The 22,368-nt window shown below is 37.4% G+C and overlaps 1 protein-coding gene across 4 annotated transcripts in view; it reads right to left on the reverse strand.

The window, feature by feature from the left end:
- DIP2C (disco interacting protein 2 homolog C) overlaps positions 1-22,368 on the reverse strand; it is a 534,437-nt gene that overhangs the window by 59,163 nt on the left and 452,906 nt on the right. For all 4 annotated transcript variants that reach the window (XM_004454050.4, XM_004454048.4, XM_004454049.4 and 1 more), the window contains 2 exons: positions 9,421-9,589; positions 7,131-7,301 (listed from right to left, as the gene is read on the reverse strand). In XM_004454050.4, coding sequence (XP_004454107.1) covers positions 7,131-7,301; positions 9,421-9,589 — 340 coding nt within the window. The remainder of the gene's footprint in view (positions 1-7,130; positions 7,302-9,420; positions 9,590-22,368) is intronic.

Here is a 22,368-nt window from a genome sequence, read left to right on the forward strand (position 1 = left end):
TTGAGAATTATTTGAGATTTATATCAATGAGTCTTCCTCCTTTTTCTTTCAACAATCAATCACTCTACTTTTCATCATAAGAATGGCTGTATTTTTTTTGTTGTGCGAGTTTTAAGATTTAAGGTTGCCTATGACTTTTACTATTGATTTAATGCCACACAGCTATTTATAATTAAGCTTGCCTCAGATAAATTAATCCTTATTTTCTAAACAATAATGATGGGTGAGGTTTCCATTTAAGATGGCTTAACTTTTTTTTTTCCTAATAAAGAAACAATTGAGATCTCTTTTGGAAAACAGAAGACCTATATTTTCCCCCTCCATTCCTCTGCTGTAAAGGAGGATGCTAATTTTTGTATTACAATAAACTAAATTTCTAAACCTAATACAAACAAAAAGCTTTCTGCTTATATTTTTGAAAAGAGTAATTGTGGCTGTAGGCAAAATTTTCAAAAGAGGTTAACAAACAAATGACACTTTTAATTTATACTAAGAAATTTATGTTAAGGTCAATTAAACATAGAAGACATAATTTGATCTTTCAAATGTTCACTATTATCATAAATTCAACAAATTGAAATTGTTTTAAATTAAGGTCATTTTTACAGCTAATTATGGGAAATGTCTTTCCTGAGTATAAAAAATGGCTCCTAGGTCCAAATTTTTCCTCTGCAAAGATTCTAAAACATACCAGTATGTCATGCAAAATCAGTCATCCACATCTTATAATACAATTCCATTCCTTTGCCACAGAGCTGTAACATAGGAACTCAAAGGGAGAATGTCAAAAGGATTTATGTTGGCACTTCTTGCCTCAAAATTACAAATGGGTAAAAAAAAAAAATTCACTCAATTTCTAAGACTTAATAACTGAAATAATGCATACAGAAATTATGATGTTCTCAAGTCTATATTTAACTTTTTTGATTCTCATACTTAACATTTTATATTGATCAACTTGTATATTTGACAATTTTGTATTTGTCAATTTTCATGATTGCCTCATATTAAAAGAAATCAGGGTTTTGAATAAAGCACATAATAGCAGGTAACATGGGATTACTTCTAACACTAGAGTTTGTGTCTCCAGTGAGTTCATTCCTGGTTTAATTAATTCCCATATATATGGCAACAAAGGGTTAGAGAATAGCTCTCACTAACAATACCTACATATACAGGTTGCGCATACACAACGATCTTTTGAGCTTACCGAAAGAGCAAGTCTGATATGAAATGTAAACTGAACAGAAGCAGTAATAAACAGAACACATATGCCATTCTACCTATAAATAGTTCAATTTTGCAAATACTTAGCTTACAAAGCTGTTATTTCACCTGGATAATAAATCAACAACACAGAATTGGCAACTGGTTACCAGGTAAAGTTGCAAAATACTGTATTTCTTTAAAATGTTACCCTGTTAGATTACACAGTGCATTCTGTTTCTTGATGTAATGATGAGTTCTTTTTAGAAAGCTGTTTGTGTAAATATTGACCTTCATGGTCAAGGTGCATCCTATAGTCTGCCACTGAGTCTGTCCTTGGTTTTGTTACTTGCTCACTATGCAAAACAGGATGAACTCACTTAACTTTCTTAGGCCTCACCTTTCATGTTAACATGAGATCATCAGTGATGCGCGGGAAGGTCTAACTGGATGCTGTCTGGAACTGAATGGTCTGATAATTTTAACAACCAAGCGTTTGGGTGAAAGGCCTTTTTCTTAAAGTGCAGGACCTGAACTTCCTGTTTGAGGTGAAAATGCTGTTAGGAGCTTGAAGCTCAATAATCCTTTGATGATATTTGCCAGGAAGGCGGACAAATAGATTTCTATCATTGATGGAGATTCACACCATGGGTTCATTTCAGAGAAAATTCAGTATTGTCATATCCCTTATTTTTCACAGAAGACTTGACTCTGACCAAATAAGTATGATTCATATCTAAATGCACAAGGTTGCCAGTAAAAGGAATCAAATTTCAGTAGTTCCATGAAATCTATTCAACTTCAAAAGTGTCTGAGTGAATATGAGAGACTGTGCTAGGCACTTGAGGGAGATGTGTAAGTAAAATGGCATTCTCTAACAGGTATTTACAGAGTCCAGAGGACAGAAGACATTTGTATAAATAATTTTTATATTAGAAAATAAAATAGAAAATGTTAAGAAAGTAGGAGGAATGAAGTGCCACAGGAATTCAGAGGCAGGAAAATACCTGTAGCTGGAGGAATAAGAAAATGCTTCACCAAGCAGAGAAAATGAATGCCAAGCCCTGAAGGAGAAAGAGACTTCCGACACGTGGAGAAGGCAGGAAGACCATTTCAGGCAGACAACAGCATGGGTCCAAGTATTAAGAGTAAAAGCAGGAAGTAAGTACCAAGTATCAGAGAAAGTATTTTAGCACAAAATTACACAAAAGGAGGTGGGTTGGGGTGGGGACGAAGAGAGAGTCTTGAGGCTGGATCCTGAAAGGCCCAGCGCACCATCAACGAAGACTATGCAAAGTGAAAAAATGCAGCTCATGCTAATCTGTGTAATTTTAAAATTTCATATATCTGGTATGTTTTAAAAAGTGCCTGAACAGTAGTTAAATCAGTGTTGGCAAAATCATGCATGACTGTCCTCCTTGGGTACTCACACAGAATGTTGACACACTGAAAACCCTTAAGTCCTGCAGTAATAGAACCTCATAAACTGGGAACTTGGCTTTTCCCAGACAATCCTTTCAAAAGTGATACGCGCTGACTCTACAAAACACTGTCTCAGAGAACACACTTTATGAACCCTGGTATGCTTGGATGGGGTAATTTCTTATTTGGACAGTGTTCTTCCTCAGTTAATTACCAATCTTAGTTATCAAAGTTATCAATCTTAGTTATCAAATAAGGGAACAACTCTTCCCTTGTTTCTAGTAGGCTCCTCCTCTACTAGAATAGTCAAATTGGTGGCCCACTAAGTAAGGAATGCAAACAATCTGATTGAGAAAACAATTTTGTAAAAAAAAAACAACAACAAAAATGAATTGACTGAAAATGAACATTTCCAATCATTGATTTCACATGTGTTGGTAATTTTGGTGTTCCACAGGAAAACTGTAAATTTTTTTCAATACCTTTAAACATTTAGGTACAAGGTTTTAGAATTTAAGGAATATCTTAATATTGTGTGTTTCTTATATTTTAAATCAAAACATTAAAGGCAGTTATTGCTGGGTAGATAGGATTGTGGTTGTTCTTTATTTTTTCAGGTAATCTGTATTTTTTTTCCTACAATAAGCAATTCTTTATATATTTAAGTTTTTTTTTAAGGTGGTACTACAGATCAAATCCAGGATGAAGCAGGTGCTCAACCCCCTGAGCCACATCCACTCCCAGCAAAGTCTTTTGTAATAAGAAAAAACAACTTATAAAAAAATTCAGGGGCGCAGATGTGACTCAAGTGGTTGAGTGCCGAGGAGCACATGCTTCCCACATGGGAGGTCCCAGGTTCAGTTCTCAGTGCCTCCTAGAAAAAAACAAATGAAAATGAAAAAACCAACTCAGGGATGCCGATATGGCTCAGTGGTTGAGCACTGGCTTCCCACATACGACGGCCCGGGTTCAATCTCCGGCCCCCAGTACTTCGGGGAAAAAAAAAAAAAAGAGGAACTTTACGCGCTATTCTCCTTATTTGTAAAACATACATAAAACTCCGTTTTAGTCAATATGTTTAACAAATCTTTATTTGCCAGTGAGCATGTATCAGATCCTGTAGAAATACAATAGGGAGCAGAAGAGATAGGATTTCTGCTCTCCAGAGCTTAGGCTATGTCTGTTGGTTTGGTAACATCATCATATATATATATATTTTTTTTAAGACTTATTTTTTATTTATCTCTCTCCCTTTCTCCCCTCCCAATTGTCTGCTCTGTGTCCATTCGCTATGTGTTCTTCTGTATCTGCTTGTATTCTTGTCAGCGGCATGGGAATCTGTGTCTCTTTTTGTTGTGTCAGCTTGCTGCGTCAGCTCTCTGTGTGTGCAGTGCCATTCCTGGGCAGGCTGCACTTTTTTCGTGCTAGGCGGCTCTCCTTATGGGGTGCACTCCTTGCGCTTGGAACTCCCCTACTCGGGGGACACCCCTGCGTGGCATAGTACCTCTTGCATGCATCAGCACTGCATGGGGGCCAGCTGCACATGGGTCAGGAGGCCCGAACCGCGGACCTCCCATGTGGTAGGCGGACATCCTATCCGTTGGACCAAATCCACTTCCTATTATACATTTTTTAAGTTTTCAAGTTAATAAAAAGTGAATGCTTCCAATGACCACTTCCTGCCTCAAGGCTTTTCCACTTGCCACCTTCACCTGCATTTCTATCACTTCACTCAGCACTTTGCTGCAAGGCTGCCCCATTAGAAGGGCCTTCCTTGACCATACAATGTACAATTGCCACCCCTTTGCTCCAACACTTTTTCCTCAATTTTAATTTTTTCCGAAGAATTTTCTATTTACTCCTCTAAATACTATTTATATGGTTCATCAAATACAAGGAATGTGTGATGAGGGCAAGGATTTTGACTTGAAATCTTTTATGGTAAAATTTGACCTGAGCATGAGGCTGCTGAAAGTATTTATCAACTTCTGAGCTGTAGAAATATTAATGTGTGTGATTGTGCAGTGCTGCCTCACAGTATATTGGGGATGTCACATAATATAGACATATGTGCTGTAATAGCTTTTAAAACACTGTCCCAAATCCCTCATTGTGAAGCACATCTGGCCCCAAGGGTTTTGGTTACGGATTTGTGGCTCTGCATTACTTTCTACAAATGTACTTTAATTTATCTCTACTATCAGACACTTTGATATTTCCATTTATTTTCTAATAGTAACCATTCAGAGAATGACAAACTAGCTGAAAATGACTTGGAAATAAACCAAACAAGTAGGGGGAAAAATGCTAAAAAAAATGCAAACATACTTAAAGATGCTTTCAAGATTATAAAATAGTTTCATGACCAATGACTGATATTAATTTTTGATTTAAGAGTCATCATGATGAAATTATTTTCTATAAAAAGGAGAGTCTGTTAAGACATAGAATTCCATTTATTCATCATTCATACAATACATATTTATTAAGTATTTATGAAGTTCCAGGTACTGTTCTAGGTGCTATGGATATAACAGTGAATAAAACATTAAAAACAAAACACCTCTTTCTTTATGGAGCTCACATTTCAGGTGCTTCACGGACAACACTTCTATGCTAAATTCATTCTTAGCTCCAACCTCCTTTTTACCCTTATTTTTCTCTTAACTCCATGTGTTCATGTATTCATACTGTATTTTATTTTATCCTATTTAATGTACTTCTGCCTTGCAGACCATCTAAAAATATTTTTGGATCAAGGTTATTAGTAAATAAAAAAATAAGAAAAAATATGGACTCTATTTCCTGTATCTGCAAAAATTTAAATTTTATTTAATAATGTATTACATCATAAAACTTTTTTCATAGCTTTTTGAAAGTGGACAAGTACTAAATGTTATTCTTATTAAGTTAATATGGAATATATTCTTATCCTCTTCTTCCTTCAACCCTCAATAACAACCAAAAAAGATTTCAAGAGCACTTCAAAGTATGGTTTCTGAGAGGGGAAACAAGTAGAATAAATATCACTGTTGCCAAGTTCCTGTCTCTCATAAATTCCTAATTTGTTCTTAACTGACAGGCCTCAATTACTTGCCAGGAGAGGGGAACTGTTGCAATATCCTATTCCTGAATTTACCCTGTATTTCCCATTTCTCCTAATGGAATAGAAGGCTTTTAGAAACATTTATGAAGAGCAGATGAAAGTGAATAGGGAAAGAAAACTCGAATAAAGAGCTAGTTTAGCAAGATAAATACAATTCTGTAGATTACCTCCTAGAAAAGGGAAATGATTTCAATCAGAGCAAGGTTTTCATTGGCTCCTGGGATACATTTGGCAGTTAATAATGCTTTTAAAAAATGGAGCTAATTCAAAGAGAAGGAATATAGGGGCAAGAAATACCACACGAAGAACAAAAATGCTTTTTATAGCTAAGATTTCTGAAGTGATCTTGTTAGACTGATCACATGAGAAAAAAGGGATGGGCACTTCCTCTAATATAGTAAAAGGCTAAGCCACAAGCACCTAAAACACTGGGGAAGAGAAAAACAGATCAAAAGCTTTCTAATCTATACCCAAGATGGCAATCGTCAACAAACAGTGTGGGGGATGGATCATGACCTGAAGAGGCAGTGAGTGGGGTGGGAAGGAGGAGTGATGGAGGTGATTGTCAATGATCTTTTAATCCTCTTTCCTGCATGTATGTAACCACTGTTAATAAAGTTTGTGTTCTTTTGATGGATTGAAGGAAACAAACTATGCAATGCCCTGGGGTGGCTAGGTCTGAATAAAACTATAATAAGAGCATTTGGTGAAAGCATTTCTATTGGCTTTCCTTCCAGGCAATCCTAATCTGACATACTGATGGTCTCTATGGATGGGTGGATCACATGGTAAGAGTTTGAAAAAGGGAAAGAGATAATGAAGAAGGTGAGGAGAGAAGTGTGGCTAATGAAGAAAAATAAGTATTTTTCAGCCACAGCTAATACAAGTCTATCTTACGGGATCAGCTTTATTTATACCTAAGTCAAGGGAACGTTATTTCTATATTATCATTAAAGCAGGAAATTTCTAAACCTGCTTAATGTAAAACAATTCTTCATACGGAAATTATCAATAAACATCAACTTCAAAAGACATGAGTTCTTGTTACAATTAAACATTTGTCTAGTATCTAATCTTTAAAAGGTTTATAGCATAAGCCTGGACAAAATGCCACTTTAATTGTGAAAGTTAAAATATTCCAGGGCAAGAATAAGTGCTATGAAAGCTATAAATGCTAGTTATGATTATGGTTACTGACAAATGCAGACTATAATTAAAAAAAAAAAATGAAATAAGTATATACCAATAACATGCATTTGATTAAAAGATATTCTTTGAAATGCATCTAAGCATCAGTCAAGTAAAACCTGGAGAAAGTGCAAACCTATACTACGCACTTGTCATTTTAAAAGTACTTCTTTTGACTCAAATACTTACTGTCATCAGTGAAACTCACCTGCAAGCAAATGGCCAGGTTCACTCTACAGCCAAATGAGGTGCTAACAGCCCGCGGATGGAGGCCCAGGTCTTTAAACAACTTGGAAAACGACTGTGTGAGTGCTATTCGAGGCCGTTCTTCGGCTACCACTACACAAGTCCGCACCCGGGACAAGTCTAGTCCTCTTGCCTAGAAATAACGATAGTGATGTTCAGTCAGCATTCAACCCGCTTAGCCCGGTGTAATGTGGGAGCTGCTTAACTCAGAATCCCATATAAGCAACAGAAAATTCAACAAGCTATTAACTTCCAGGCTTCTCCATGCCCATGTCACTAATTAAACTGTTCCAGAATGTCTGCATAAAAACAGAATTCACACAGATTTTCAAGGAAATTATTAAAAGCATATTTTAAATAATAGCACAAAGCAACAGCAAGATCCATGATGAAGAAATGAAGTTGAAAAAAATCAACCTTCTGGATAAAATAATCAAAGGATAAAAATTGGGGGAAGAGGAAGAGAAGTATTTATATACACTCCTACAAGCAAGTATATGCAAGAACACACACTGGAGAGAAATGAAGAAAATAAACTTATGTTTTCTATATTATAAGAGAAAACTAAAATCTTTGGACAGCTACATAAAGACAGTTCACTATTTTATGACCTATGACACATAACAGGTCACAAATTCTTATGATTAAGCTCATATCAGTTTCTACATTAAATTATGCCAACTGAACAAAACAGCGAAAGTCATAGAAGAAGGAATTCAAATGAGTCAAGCACAAGACCTGTGGGAAAAGATGAGACTTCTTGGGCTGTGTTGAAGGAAAACAAAGTTAATGATAGGCATTGTATTTAAACATAAAAGTAAGCAGTGAATTAAAATGTCTTCTGGAATGGAAATAAGAACTGTAAAGAGGATAACTACCAAAAATTAAAATCATTGAGTTTTTCATGCATCTTTCAAGGTGGCATTAGCATAGAGAAAACTGAAAAGATGAAAACATCTTGTCATAGGAAAAATTAAAATTCTGGATAGTTTGAAACATATTTATAAATGCAAACACTTCAAGCAGCAATAAAGAATGGGGTTTGAGACTATGGGCATGGAGTCAGAGATTCAAAAAGTTGGCTCTAAATATACTAAATGTGAGATCTGGGGCTAATTGCTCATTTTCTCTATATTTCAGTTTCCTTTTCTTTACAAAAAAGAAATAATGGTTCCTAATTCAGAAAGCTGATGTAAATATTAAATGAATATATAAAGTGCTTGATAATCATTCAAGTATGCTATTATATCTTTGTTATTTATTATAAATGCACAAAAACTTCATGAGAATGTATTCAGTCATCTTATAATATGATACAGGGTGGGCATGAGTAATAATTATGCTTTGTAAATTAATTTGCCTATAAAAACATATAACTTCAAATAGTTATACATTTATTTGTATAGCTTAATATCAACATTATCTTGCATTTTGTTTTCCTGTTCAAGCTGAATACATTAAGTGTGAAGAGGAGACCAAACTATCTGAGAGGTAAATTTAATGCCTCACACTTGTATGTGTGCAGATAATTTGTGTGTATGCATATTTACATTTGCAAACACTCAAATATAATCTGCATATATTCAAAGACATACACCCATGCGGACGTACGAGTGGGAAGAGTAGGTTGGAACACAATCACAACAGGTCAACAACTATTTTCTTTTAGCTACTTGGAATTAAGGATTACTTAATTTACCATGAACATTTGTCTACCAGAATGTCTTAGGTTTAAATGGAGGAAAATACTATAATTTTCATATAATGGCAATTATAAAATGAGAAAAAATTGAGAAACATTGCTAAATTAATTTTACAAAAGAATTTTGGGTAGGGTGCAAATAATCTTCAAGGAAAAAAATAAGAGAGAGGAAGAGTGGCTAAATAAATTACCTTCAGTAAAGAAATTGGCCAAACAAAAAAACAAATTTGGATCTTTTAAGTAGATCTAGTGGAATTAGAGGCATCAGTAAAATATTTAACACTGTAACCTGAAACTATTTTGCGGCAGTGGGAAAATACTCATACAACTTTTCATATGAAAGAAATGCTGCAGACTTCACCTGGCAGTGATTTACCTTGGCTTTTGAGGTTTATTTTAACTTCATCTAAGCATTTTCCATACCCTTCCAACAATCTGCTTCCTTAGAACATTAATATCCTTGAGTACTAAATGTTCACTAGTAAAGTCAGAGTTAAAAACGATTTTTCCACTAGTCACAAGGTGAAGATAAGCAAAAGGAACTGCTTACCTTGAGTGATTCTGTCTGTGAGCCCAGGCCCTTGGTACAAAGCTCCATCACTGAATAGGAGCAAAATGTATCCCGCACTTTATACTGACTCACAGCAAGAAGCCACAAAGCAGGGTTGGTTTCCAACTCTGAGGGTGGGATCAGAATCGACTGGTGTCCTGAGTAAACACTGCAGAGACAGAAGGCTGCCATTAGAGGAAAGCAGCAGCAAGCACTAAGGAAGGTCGGCTGAAAGGAAAGCAGCACAGTGACATGGAACCCGGAGGATTTTGAGCAAAATTTACCTTTAAGAAATGAGAGACCTTTTTTTTTTAGTGAGTTTTTTTTAAAGATTTATTTATTTATTATTCCCCACCCCCCGCCCCCACCCACCTTGGTTGTCTGTTCTCTGTATCTATTTGCTACGTCTTCTTTGTCCGCTTCTGTTGTTGTCAGTGGCATGGGAATCTGTGTTTCTTCTGGTTGCATCATCTTGTTGTGTCAGCTCTCCGTGTGGGCGGCACCATTCCTGGGCAGGCTGCACTTTCTTTTGTGCTGGGCGGCTCTCCTTAAGGGGAGCACTCCTTGCACGTGGCGCTCCCCCGCACAGGGACACCCCTGCGTGGCAGGGCACTCCTTGCACGCATCAGCACTGCTCATGGGCCAGCTCCACACAAAGGGTCAAGGAGGCCCAGGGTTTGAACCACGGACCTCCCAAGTGGTAGACGGATGCCCAAACCACTGGGCCAAGTCTGCCGCCCAGAAATGGGAGAACTTTGAGAGCCAGTCACAGTTGTTTTCATTTTTAAAATGGGGACAAAAACACCAATTCCATTAATAGATGTTTGTAAATATAAAATGAAATAATGTTTATGAAAACATTCTGAAAAGCACAAAAGTATTTTATGAATTTTAATAAAGAATTATATTTTGTGTACCTGTTTAAAACATCTAAAAGCTGGGATACGGGTTTCTCTCAAAGCTGCTACATTGACAAAGTGGACTCTTTCAAAGTAGGAAACACAAGAATTTTGGTACAAATATCTGGAAGTTAGACTAGGAGATGGCAAACTACAGATGCTGCCTGTTTTTCTAAATAAAAGTTTTACTGGAATACAGCCACTGCCCATTTGTTTACATATTGTCCACTGGCTGCTTTGATTCTACAAACGAGTCGAGTAGTTGTGACACAGACAGGATGGTTTCCAAGTCTACGATATTTTCTAAATGGCCATTTAAGAAAATGTTTGCCTCCCCCCTAATTTAAATAACTGACATTCAGTGTAAAAGGAAGTAAATTATGACAAAGGAAATTAGGTATTCAATTTTCATTTTAACTTTGGAATTTTACTTCAAAATAATCCGAGCAAATCACCAAATAGAAGAACTAAGAAAAATCAAATCATTCTTTATTTCCTTTACACTAGACAGCCTATTTAGGGAAATGAGGGAAAAAAGATGAAAGACTTACACGTTTTAATTAATCAATTGATGAAGGCCAAGTACAGATTAAAAATAATGAATTATTTGACCAAAATGCATTACTAATGTTTTACAGTTTTTGGGTTTATTAAATACCAACTGATGTTGGATTATAATGGATTATAATAAAATATGCCAAAAAATCCCTTCTAACATTTAGGTAAAAGGGTTTTCTAGTTACAAAAAAAATTCATAAATGAATCAAAATTAGGCTTCATTGGCTGCTATGTTATGATACTAAATCCAAATCTTTAATGTGGCCAATCATTTAAAATTTTAAAAAACTGTATAGAAGAGAAACCAATTGAGTAAAAAATTAATGAAATTGTTTCCTTAAATTTTTATCTCCTTTTAAGTATTAACCATCAGAATAAGTATGATATCCTTTTAATATTCTGATCTCCTTTTAAGTACTATCAGAATAAGTAAAAATTAAGCATTTCCACTTTACTTAAACAATCCTACACTGGGCAGTATTTAGGCACAGGCTGTATTAAACCTGTTAAAAGCATCTCAAAGGACACACATGCTGTCACTGTTGTTTAGAAGAGTAACAAAAGTCCCATTTAAAAAGGATGGGCCCTCTTCTGTATTTAAGGGGTGAGTAAAATACAGAGTCGGAGTTGTGATTTTTAGAAAAAAAGAAAAAACAGCCAACTCCATTAACTCTAGGAAACCACAGTACAGTAGCAATTCAAGGAAATCCTGAGGTTTAGCACACCCTTCCTTTTACCAGCTGAGCAAAGTGAAAATTACAAGCAATAGCTTTCAAAGAAGGTTCTCAAACTAAGTTCACCACGTACAAACAATGTACGTACCCTTTGGATGCATTAAGAGGAGTAAAATAACTAAATAACATTTTAAAACTACCTTAAGTCACTGGCGTCCATTAACAAGTCCCTTCAGTCCCTCCAAGAGAAAACCTGCTGTTTAGCTGCAAAGCCTGTGATGAGCTGCCCACCTCCAACTGTTAACAGCTTCAGGCTTGGCATCTGAGCTGGTGGACAGCCCCCAGCAAAGGCAGGGGTACCAGGCCTGACCACTTCTGCCCAAAGCAGGACTCCTCCAACTTGCAGTCTTTGCTTAAAGCTTCCTTTTTGGTTAGTCAAGACTGGCAGGTATGCATGAAGTTTTGAGGCATTCTTTGCAACTCTGCTTCCCTGCCTTTTATCTTTCACATGTGTGGCCTGCCCCCCTTTCCCAATAAACCAGTTGGACTCCTAACTCCATCTCATTAATTTCTTCCAAGAGAATCCTTTTTGTTTTAGAATGAAAAATCACTTGCTTTTTCAATGGACAATTTATAAAAAACAATATACTAGGGAAGAGGATGTGACTCAACCAGCTGAGCTCTTGTCTACCATATAGGAGGCCCTGGGTTGTGAAGGCAAGCTGGCCCACACCTGTGGAGAGCTGGTACAGCAAGATGATGCAACAAAAGGAGACAAGCAGACACGGAAGAACACGCAGCAAATGGACACAGGACAGAAAGCAAGCGACAAGAGGTGGATAAAAAAACAAAAAACAAAAAACCCACAATATACCTTTTTAGACTAATGAAAGGAATTTATTGCTAGATGTGTACTAACATGGGTTCTAAAGACAGATACCGGGAAACCGACTTTGGCCCAGTGGTTGGGGCGCCCGTCTACCATATGGGAGGTCCGCGGTTCAAGCCCCGGGCCTCCTTGACCCGTGTGGAGCGGGCCCATGCGCAGTGCTGATGCGCGCAAGGAGTGCCCTGCCACACAGGGGTGTCCCCCGCGTAAGGGAGCCCCACGCGCAAGGAGTGCACCCATAGGGAGAGCCGCCCAGCGCGAAGGAGGGAGCAGCCTGTCGAGGAATGGCGCCGCCCACACTTCCCGTGCCACTGACGACAACAAAAGCGGACAAAGAAACAAGATGCAGCAAAAAGACACAGAAAACAGACAACCGGGGGAGGGGAGGGGAATTAAATAAATAAAAAATAAATCTTAAAAAAAAAAAAACAAAGACAGATACCATCAAAACTCATATCCAAGATATATGTTTAAAACTTCCATTCTAAACCTTAAATGAAGAAAGCAAGATAATGGAACATCATATAAATTATAGTATAACTATATATTAACAACTGCAGAGAAGAAATACTTAAAATACTAAAATTGGTTGGGCGAGGATAGTGGGATAAGGGATTTTTTTCTGCCCCATGTATCATTTTTTTAGGACATGCTTATTCATTTTTATAGAATGCACACACACACCTATACCCACACAACCACAAATTCCTATTTTTTAAAACATTCAAACACACGTTTCTTACAGCATAGAATGCCAAAAGTTGGTAATTATTTTAGGTTCTCTAACAGAATATATATATTAAAATACCAGACAACAGCAGATTGCCCAATGTGTTGGGATAAAAATATAAATATTAATCTAGGAAGGATACTTCATGTTCATGTTGGAACTAATTTAAAAAAAATTTCGACTCCCCTACATTTCCCTCCCCCTCAGAGATGTCTCCCTTGTCTGTCTGCTCATTGTTTCCACTCAATATCTGATCCTTGTGTCCACTCATTTTCTTTAAGAGGCCCTAGGAACCAAACCCAGGACCTCCCATGTGGGAGGCAGGTGCCCAACTGCATGGGCCACATCTGCTCCCTACGACTCATTCTTTCAGTGGGGAGTTTATCAGGAGAATTTTGGAGTTTTAACTAAACAATCCTTCTAAGTAACTTTGATAATGAAAAAAGACCTCTGTATTTAAAGTACAAACGAGATTTAGAATAGAAACTGGTTTTATATTTAGGATAGATGAACTTTAAAGAACTTAGAGATACAGTTGATTATAAATGGACCATTCTTAAGAACCAAGTAAAAGGATTAAGTCCAAAACTTTTAATTTCCTTTGAAATTGTTACTATTAAAGTTTTGCTAGGCACATACTTACAAAACTACACATTCCGATGGAGACCTATGGAAATACACAGTAAGGGGTTTCTATAATCATTATGTAAACCTTTATGAAGTATCAAAATTATTCAAATTGTCTTGTCCTTCAAGGAGTAAAGCCTGCTGGTTGCCATGGGTCCCAAGGGAAGGGAGAGGGAGGAATAGATGGAACAGAAGACATTTTGGGAGCAAAGGAAATGTTCTACATGATCTTGCTATGATGGATTCAGGCCACGTTAAATTACATCAAAATTTATAAAAGTGTATGGTCCAAAATGTAAACCATAATCTAAACCATTGACCATGGTTAACAGCTATGTTTCAATAATTGTGCAACAGGTGTAATAAACGTACCATTCACATATAAAATGCTATTAATAGGGGAAGGGGGACAAGGAGGAGGATGTTGGGTATATGGGAGTCCCCTGTATTCAGTATGTGACTTTTCTGTAACCTAAAACTTTGAAGACAAAATGAAAAAAGACACTGGGGAGATAAAGAGAAGAAAATGTCACCGTACATATAGAACAACAGCTCTTACAGGGATGAAAGGCAAAATGTCAAAAAAAAATCTTTAATACTTTTTCATTATTTTCTATTATCTCAAATTTCTATTATTTTTTAAAAATTGTATTTTATTTCTTATTTCTAAAACTAGCATTATTATTTCATTTTTTTATTGGGTATGTTTGGCTATTTTATTGGCTTCATTTTTTAAGAAGTTCTGGGTCACAGAAGGGTTACAACTGTGGCAGGGGAGGATCACTGGGGCAGGGTTGCAGTGATGGGGGATACATGGGAGGAAGCTCATCTGAGCATACATATAAGGCATATAAATGTGTTCAAATGTTCATGAGGTATTGCAGTGGTGGGTGGAGATTCACACACTAACTGAAGGAATGTTGAGTTCCCATCCTGGGGAGCTCTGTCACATTCTCTAATGGAATAACGAGAATCCCCTGAGGGAAGGAGGATGGTCCATTGACCGGCACTTGATGTTGAGGACTGTGCTTACAAACCTTTACCCTTGAAATTGAAACTTAGCCTAGTATTATAGGGTGCCCAAAAGTTCCCTCCTGGGAGCCTCCCTGTGCTCAAATGTGGCCTCTACGCCAAACTCAGCATATAAATACATTACCTTTCCCTGAGTACAGGACATGACCCCAGAGGTGAGCCTCCTTGGCACAGAGGGACTACTACCAAGCACCAACTAGCAATGCAACTGGAAAAAGACATTGACCAAAAGGGGGAAAAGGTAAAGACAAATGAGTTTATGTGGCTAAGAGATTTCAAAGTGAGCCAGGAGGTCATTCCAGAGGTTAGGCTTATACACGTCTCAGCAGGATCTCATTGACTGCCACAGTAAATATTGCCTCAAATAGCAGGGTTCCTGAGGGTTCTGGAGACATCCAGATACTATAATAAGGGCAGATAGCTCAGGAGTTTAGCACCCTGCCAGTGGGCCCTACTTTGGAATTTATGCTCCCCAGGGTGACAGAGGTGGACTCAGTTGTGGTTTCCCTACACATGGCTCTTCTGTTGTTCTATCTGAATCTGAAATTAGTACTAGAGTTGGTAGGTGTACATCTGCAGCAGTTATTACCGATGAAAAGAAATATTGGATTATGCTTGTAAACTGGTTCTTTCCTCTGGGCATGAGATTATATTGGATTCAGAGGTTTATGTGATGATTACTTCATGTAAACCTCTTGCATCAGTAGGGCATTGAGTACCCACCCGTTGGTGGGTGGGGACTTGCAGGTAAAAGGCATGGTAAAGGACAGAGTTGAGGGGTTTTGATGTTGGAGATTGATGCTGAAGCCTTAAGCTGGAGGACCAGGAAGTAAGCACACAGAGGAAAGAGAAGCAAGCCCCGGGAAGAGAGGAACCCAGGAAGCCTGAACCCTTGCAGGAACCAGCAGCCATCTTGCTCCAACATGTGAAAATAGACATTGGTGAGGGAATTAACTTATGCTTTATGGCCTGGTATCTGTAAGCTCCTACCCCAAATAAAGACCTTTTATAAAAACCAACCGATTTCTGGTATTTTGCATCAGCACCCCTTTGGCTGACTAATACAACAAAAACATCCAAGAGACTTAAATCTTTGGGCTGTCCATACGCCAGCTGGGCCCCAAATCTCAACAGAGTTGTAACACCTACTCTCCAGTTTGATCTCACCCAGGACAACTAACAAGGAGGTGATGATGGACAACTATCATACCAAGGAACTGAGAGACTCTACAACTGCAAGCAAGAGAGTCCCATCTACCAGCCCTAATGGATTGCAGCCCCTCTCAATTAGAGGAGGAGTAGACATCACTATCCCATAATCCTCACAGAATTGGGTAATGAACTATGGACTAAAGTAGACTACTTTATTCTACTATAGACTTACTGTGATTCTAGCAATGGAAGAAATCATATCATTGATGTGGAGGCAGCGGCCACTGGAGGTTTTACACGCCAGGGAGAGGGAGAAACAGGTGTAATATGGGGGCATTTCTGGGACTTGGGAATTGTCCTGAATGACACTACAACAACAGATACAGGCCATAATATTTCTTGCCATAATCTACAGCATTGGGAGGGAGAGAGTGTAAACTACAATGTAAACTTTAATCCCTGCTTAGTGGCAATGCTCCAAAATGTGTAAATCTACCACACTAATGTTAACATGGGAAAATGTGGGAGGAGGGGCGTGTGGGAATCCCCTATGTTTTTTATGTAACTTTTATGTAATCTAAGTATCATAAAAAAAAAAAAAAAAAAGGTGTAACATCGTGGCATTTTCAGGGCATTGGAATTGTCCTGAATGATGTCGCAGTGACAGATACAGGCCATTACATATCTTGTCATAACTTACAAAAACATGTGGGAGAGAGTTTAAATTATAATGTAAACTATAAGCCACACTTAGTGGCAATTCTCCAACATGTGTTCATTAATTTTAACAAATGGGGAAGCAGATTTGATGGATAGAGCGTCTGCCTACCACATTGGAGGTCCAGGGTTCAAACCCAGGGCCTCCTTGACCTGTGTGGAGCTGGCCCACGTGCAGTGCTGATGCACGCAAGGAGTGCTGTGCCACGCAGCGGTGTTCCCCACGTATGTAAGGAGTGCGCCCTGTAAGGAGAGCTGCCCTATGTGAATAAAGTGAAGCCTCACCCAGGAGTGGTGTCACACACACAGAGAGCTGACGTAGCAAGATGACACAACAAAAAGAGACAAAGATTCAGATTGCCAGTGCCAATGACAAGAATACAAGTGGACATAGAAGTATACACAGCAAATGGATACAGCAGACAACTGGGGGGGAGAGGAAGGGGAGAAAAATAAATAAAAATAAATCTTAAAAGAAAAAAATTTTCAACAAATGTACCACACTATTGAAGGATATTGTTCATGTGGGAAAGTTTGGGAGGGGGAAAGAAGGGGGCATATGGGAATCTCCTACATTTTTCACGTAACATTTAAGTAATCTAAGTATTTTTTTTTAAAAACTGCATTGTAGGATATAAGGAATACATTTCTTAAGAGCCAATTTATATTCAATTTTTAAAATTAGTAAAATTTAATCCAATAATTATAATGCTCAAAACTGTCATTTTTTTTCACTTATATTTGTCCTTAGAAAATTAAGTCATTATTTAAACATACTTTATATTATAAATATTATTCAATAGTGGCAAATAAAATAATATATGTGCATAACAAAAAACACTTCCTGTTCTAACAGCTACTTATTACAATTAATATTCTATCGAATAAAATTTCTATGCAAATCTAGTCCAGTCCTTGCATTCTGTAAAAAAACTTTTATCTACAAGTTCTTGTATGCAGGACTGAAATTCTTTAAAATCAGTTTCCTTCTAGTTCAGAAAATCAGCACATGATAAACTTACTAAAATGTCTTGTTTTCTTTTGAGACATATATTATTCTCAAAATAACTTTCAAAGAATTATACACTTGGGGTCTGAAACCAAACCAAACCAAACCAAACATATCTCCTTAGCTAGGAGCAATAACTCTAAGGGGCCAAACTATGAGTTCCCACCTCCCCAGAGGCCCTACTGACCATTTCTGGAAACCTCCAATCTTATTCCCAGGGGTTAATACAGCTAAGAAACACACACAATAATACTCTCCTATCCCCTGCTAAGATCTTTTCATGATGGTGGCATACCAGCCTTTTTCCTAGAGGTGGGCAGCCACTTTAATAATGCTAACAACCTACTGACTTCACTGGAAACTGGGGTTATTTCATTTAGGTACTGCAGGCCACAGTTCTTTCAGTCTTGCTTTCTGGGTTACTTAAAATTCACTGCTTCAGGTTTAGCCTCGAAGTTCTATCTAGGGTGTGACTTCGAATTAGACATTTTCTTATTAGATGGCATCTTAACTTCGAATAAAAGCCTCAAGGCAGAATTATTAAATAAGCACAAATAAAAACAGTGAAAATTTATCTCTGCTGAATTGACCTGAAGAGAAGAATCTCAGAGCCAAAAAATAAAAAGAACGATAAACTAGATTAGAGCCCAAGACTGAAAAAGCCTTTGTATTATGCATCTGGTAAATCATAATAATCCATAAGGAAACATTACGTATTCTGTCACTTTGAGAAATGATGGAAAACAATGTTTTGTTAACATCAAATGTTATTCAACCCAGGTCAAAAAGCAGAATTAACAATATTATCTTAATTAGATTGCTTTGTATCATCTTCATTGCAGCTCAGATTTAAACAGCTACTCTTTCCCACCAAAGACTTTTATATTTTCAACTCCAGGTATCACACATGCCTAATGATATTTGAGACCCAAGTTTTAGAGAATCAAACTGCAGGTAAAACCTTATGATGATTTTCTTCTTAATTTATGACAATATCATTTCCATATTGATCCCAGCATTTTACTTTGTAAAATTTTTACTTTGTAAAAATCAAAGGAGATTCAGACCCACAGCTCTCAAGAAAATAAGTCAGATTTAAGGATTTGCTTGATTAGAATTGTTAGTACAAAAAGGGACCTGGTTCTACAATGTGAAATGCAAGACTAAGCATTTTAAGCATATTTATGAAGAGTAAATATAGTTTTACCTCAATCCTTCAACAACAAATATGGAGGAAGTTAACACAAATAAAAACGAATAAATCTTGATAACAGAAATAAAATAAAAAACCCAACTCATGAATTTTCTACTTGCCATTTCTTCACTTTATCTAATAAATGTTGATTATTTGCTGCACTTAGTACCCAATATTGATTTCTTGACAATGGCTATATCTACTCCAATGAACAAAACAAATCTGCTTAATAAGGGATTAATAATACTTAAAAATTTCTTAGAATTTTTAGAACCTGAACTATTCTAGTTTGAATCTTAATATCAAAAAGAACGAAATGATTAGAAAGAAAGCTTGGCATTTAACATAAATATGCACATTTGCAATTCAATTATTTCAGATTAACTTAAAATATACAGGGAAGCGGACTTGGCCCAGTGGATAGGGTGTCCGTCTACCACATGGGAGGTCCGCGGTTCAAACCCTGGTCCTCCTTGCCCCGTGTAGAGCTGGCCAGCGCGCAGTGCTGATGCGCGCAAGGAGTGCCGTGCCACACAGTGGTGCCCCCCACATAGGGGAGCCCCACGCGCAAGGAGTGCGCCCCATAAGGAGACCTGCCCAGCTCAAAAGAAAGTGCAGCCTGCCCAGGAACGGCGCCACACACACGGAGAGCTGACAAAGCAAGATCACACAACAAAAAGAAACACAGATTCCCATGCCGCTGACAACAGAAGCGGACAAAAGAAGAACACGCAACAAATGGACACAGAACAGACAACTGGGGTGGGGGAATGGGGGGAGAAACAAATAAAAAATAAATCTTAAAAAAAATATATATATATACAAACAACTTAGGCACTCTAAAAAAGATAGCCACACTGCTCAGCATGATATGCATCACCAAGTTAGTATCATCTGGCTCAGCCTTAACTAGATTTGCCTGTAGCCCAGTTATACAGTACACTCCAGTGATTCTACTGTTTCTAACAATTTTATTTAGGTATAATTTACATATCATAAAATTCACCTATATGTGCATGTGATTTTTTGTAAATTCACAGAGTTCTACAACTATCACCACAATTCAGTTCTAGAACATTTCCATCTCCCCAGAGAGATCCCTTGTATCCATTTGCAGTCAATCCCACTTTGAACCTTAGACATAGCCAATCATTAATTTGTCTCGTTAGATTGACTTTTTCTGGACACTTCATCTATTTGGTATCAAATAAATACAACCATATAACATGTGGCCTTTTGAGCTGGCTTCTTTCACCTAGCATGTTTCTGAAGTTCTTTCGTGTAGCAGTTTTCCTTTGTATGGATATGATTTTTTAAAAATCCACTCACCAGTTGGTAAGCATTTGATTTGCTTCCTTATTTTTAACTATGGCTGCTGTGATCATTTATATTGGGTCCTTGTGTGAACAAATAGTTTTATTTCTCTTGATTAGGTGCCTAAGAATACAATTGCTGGATCATATGCTCAATTTATGTTTAATTTTTAAGAACATGCCAAAGTGTGGCTTCACCATTTAGCCTTATCATACACTTAGGAGAATTACAATTTTCCCATATCCCAGATGATATTAGTTGTCTTTTTGGTTATAGCCAGTCTCAAGAGCGTGAAGTAGTATCTCACTGTGGTTTTAATTTCCATTTCTCTAGTGAATATTTTATAGTTTTAGCTCTTATCTTTCGGTGTGGCTTAGGGACCCATTTTCATTCTTTTGCTTATGCATACCTAGTTTCCCGGCACCAGTTATTACTTTTTCTCTCCCCTTCCAACCCGCCGTTGTCTGCTCTCTGTGTCCATTCACTGTGTGTTCTTCTGTCTCTTTGCATTCTTGTCAGCAGCACCACGAATGTCTCTTTTTGTTGCATCATCTTGCTTCGTCAGCTCTCCGTGTGTGTGGCACCACTCCTGGGCAGTCTGCGCTTTCTTTGCATAGGGCACACTCCTTGCGTGTGGAGCTCTCCTACACAGGGGACACCCCTTATGGCACGGCACTCCTTGTACACATCAGCACTGTGTGTGGGCCAGCTCACCACATGGGTCAGGAGGCCCTGGGTTTGAACCCTGGACCTCCCATATGGTAGGCAGACGCTCTATCAGTTGAGCCAAATCTGCTTCCCCCAGCACCAATTATTGAAGAGGCTATTCTTTCCCCATTCAGTGGACTTGGGACTCTTATCAAGAGTCAATTGGCCATAGATTTGAGGGTTTATTACTGTACTCTCAATTCTATCCCACAGATTTATACATCTATCCTTATGACAGTACCACACTGTTTTGACTACTGTTGCTTTGTAGTAAGTTTTAAAATTGGGAAGTGTGAGTTCCCTAATAGTATTCTTATTGTTCAAGATAGTTCTAGCTATTTAGGGTCCCTTGTCCTTTCAGATAAATTTGATGATTAGCTTTTCCATTTCTATGAAGCAGGCTGATGGAATTTTGCTTGGGACTGCATGAAATTTGCAAATTGCTTTGGGTGATAATGACATCTTAATGACAAAGTCTTCCAACCCATGAACATGGACTATTTCTCATCTATTCATGTCTTAATTTCTTTGAGTAATGATTTATAGTTTTCCTGATACAAGTAGTAACTCTTTTAGGTGCTACTGTAGCAGAAATTTTCTTGATTTCCTTTTCAGAGTGTTCATTGCTGGTATATAAAAACACTGATTTTTACGTATTGATCTTGTACCCTGTAACTTTGGTAACTTTATTAGTTCTAGCAGTTTTCTTGTAGATTCTTAAGGATTTTATATATATTGGATCATGTCAGTGTGAAAAGATACTTTGTGTGAAGGGATTAGGCATAGTTTTACTTTTTCCTTTCCAGTTTAGATCCTTTTAATTCCTTTTTCTTGTCTAATTGCTCTGGCTAGCACTTCCAATGGTGACAGTGGGCATCCTTGCTTGTTTCTGACCTTAGGGGGAAAGCTTTCAGTCTTTCACCAATGAATATAAGGTTAACTATGGGTTTTTCAAATATGCACTTTATCCTGATTAGGAAGTTTTCAATTCCTAATTTTCTGAGCATTTTTATCAAGAAGGGATGATTGATTTTGTCAAATGCCTTTTCTTCATCAACTGAGATTTTTATCTTCTTTCATTTGATTAACATAGTATATTACATGTGATAGATTTTATTATGTTGAACTAGCCCTGCATTCCTGGGATAAATCCTACTTGAGCATGGTGTATAATCCTTTTAATATACAGCTGGAGATGATTTACTAGTGTTTTCTTGACTTTTTTTTTTGTTTTTGGACATACCAGAGATTGAACGCAGGATCTTGTATGTGCAAAGCATGTGCTCAACCACTGAGCTATACCTGGTCCACTGTTTAGAATTTTCACATGTATATTCAAAAGGGATATTGGATTATAATTTTCTTTTCTTGCAGGATCTATCTGTCTTTGGTATGAGGTTGATAGCCTCACAAAATGGTTAAAAAGTGCTCCCTCCTCTTCAAT

The sequence above is a fragment of the Dasypus novemcinctus genome, chromosome 5 (assembly GCF_030445035.2).
Source record: "Dasypus novemcinctus isolate mDasNov1 chromosome 5, mDasNov1.1.hap2, whole genome shotgun sequence".
NCBI classification, from domain to species: domain Eukaryota; kingdom Metazoa; phylum Chordata; class Mammalia; order Cingulata; family Dasypodidae; genus Dasypus; species Dasypus novemcinctus.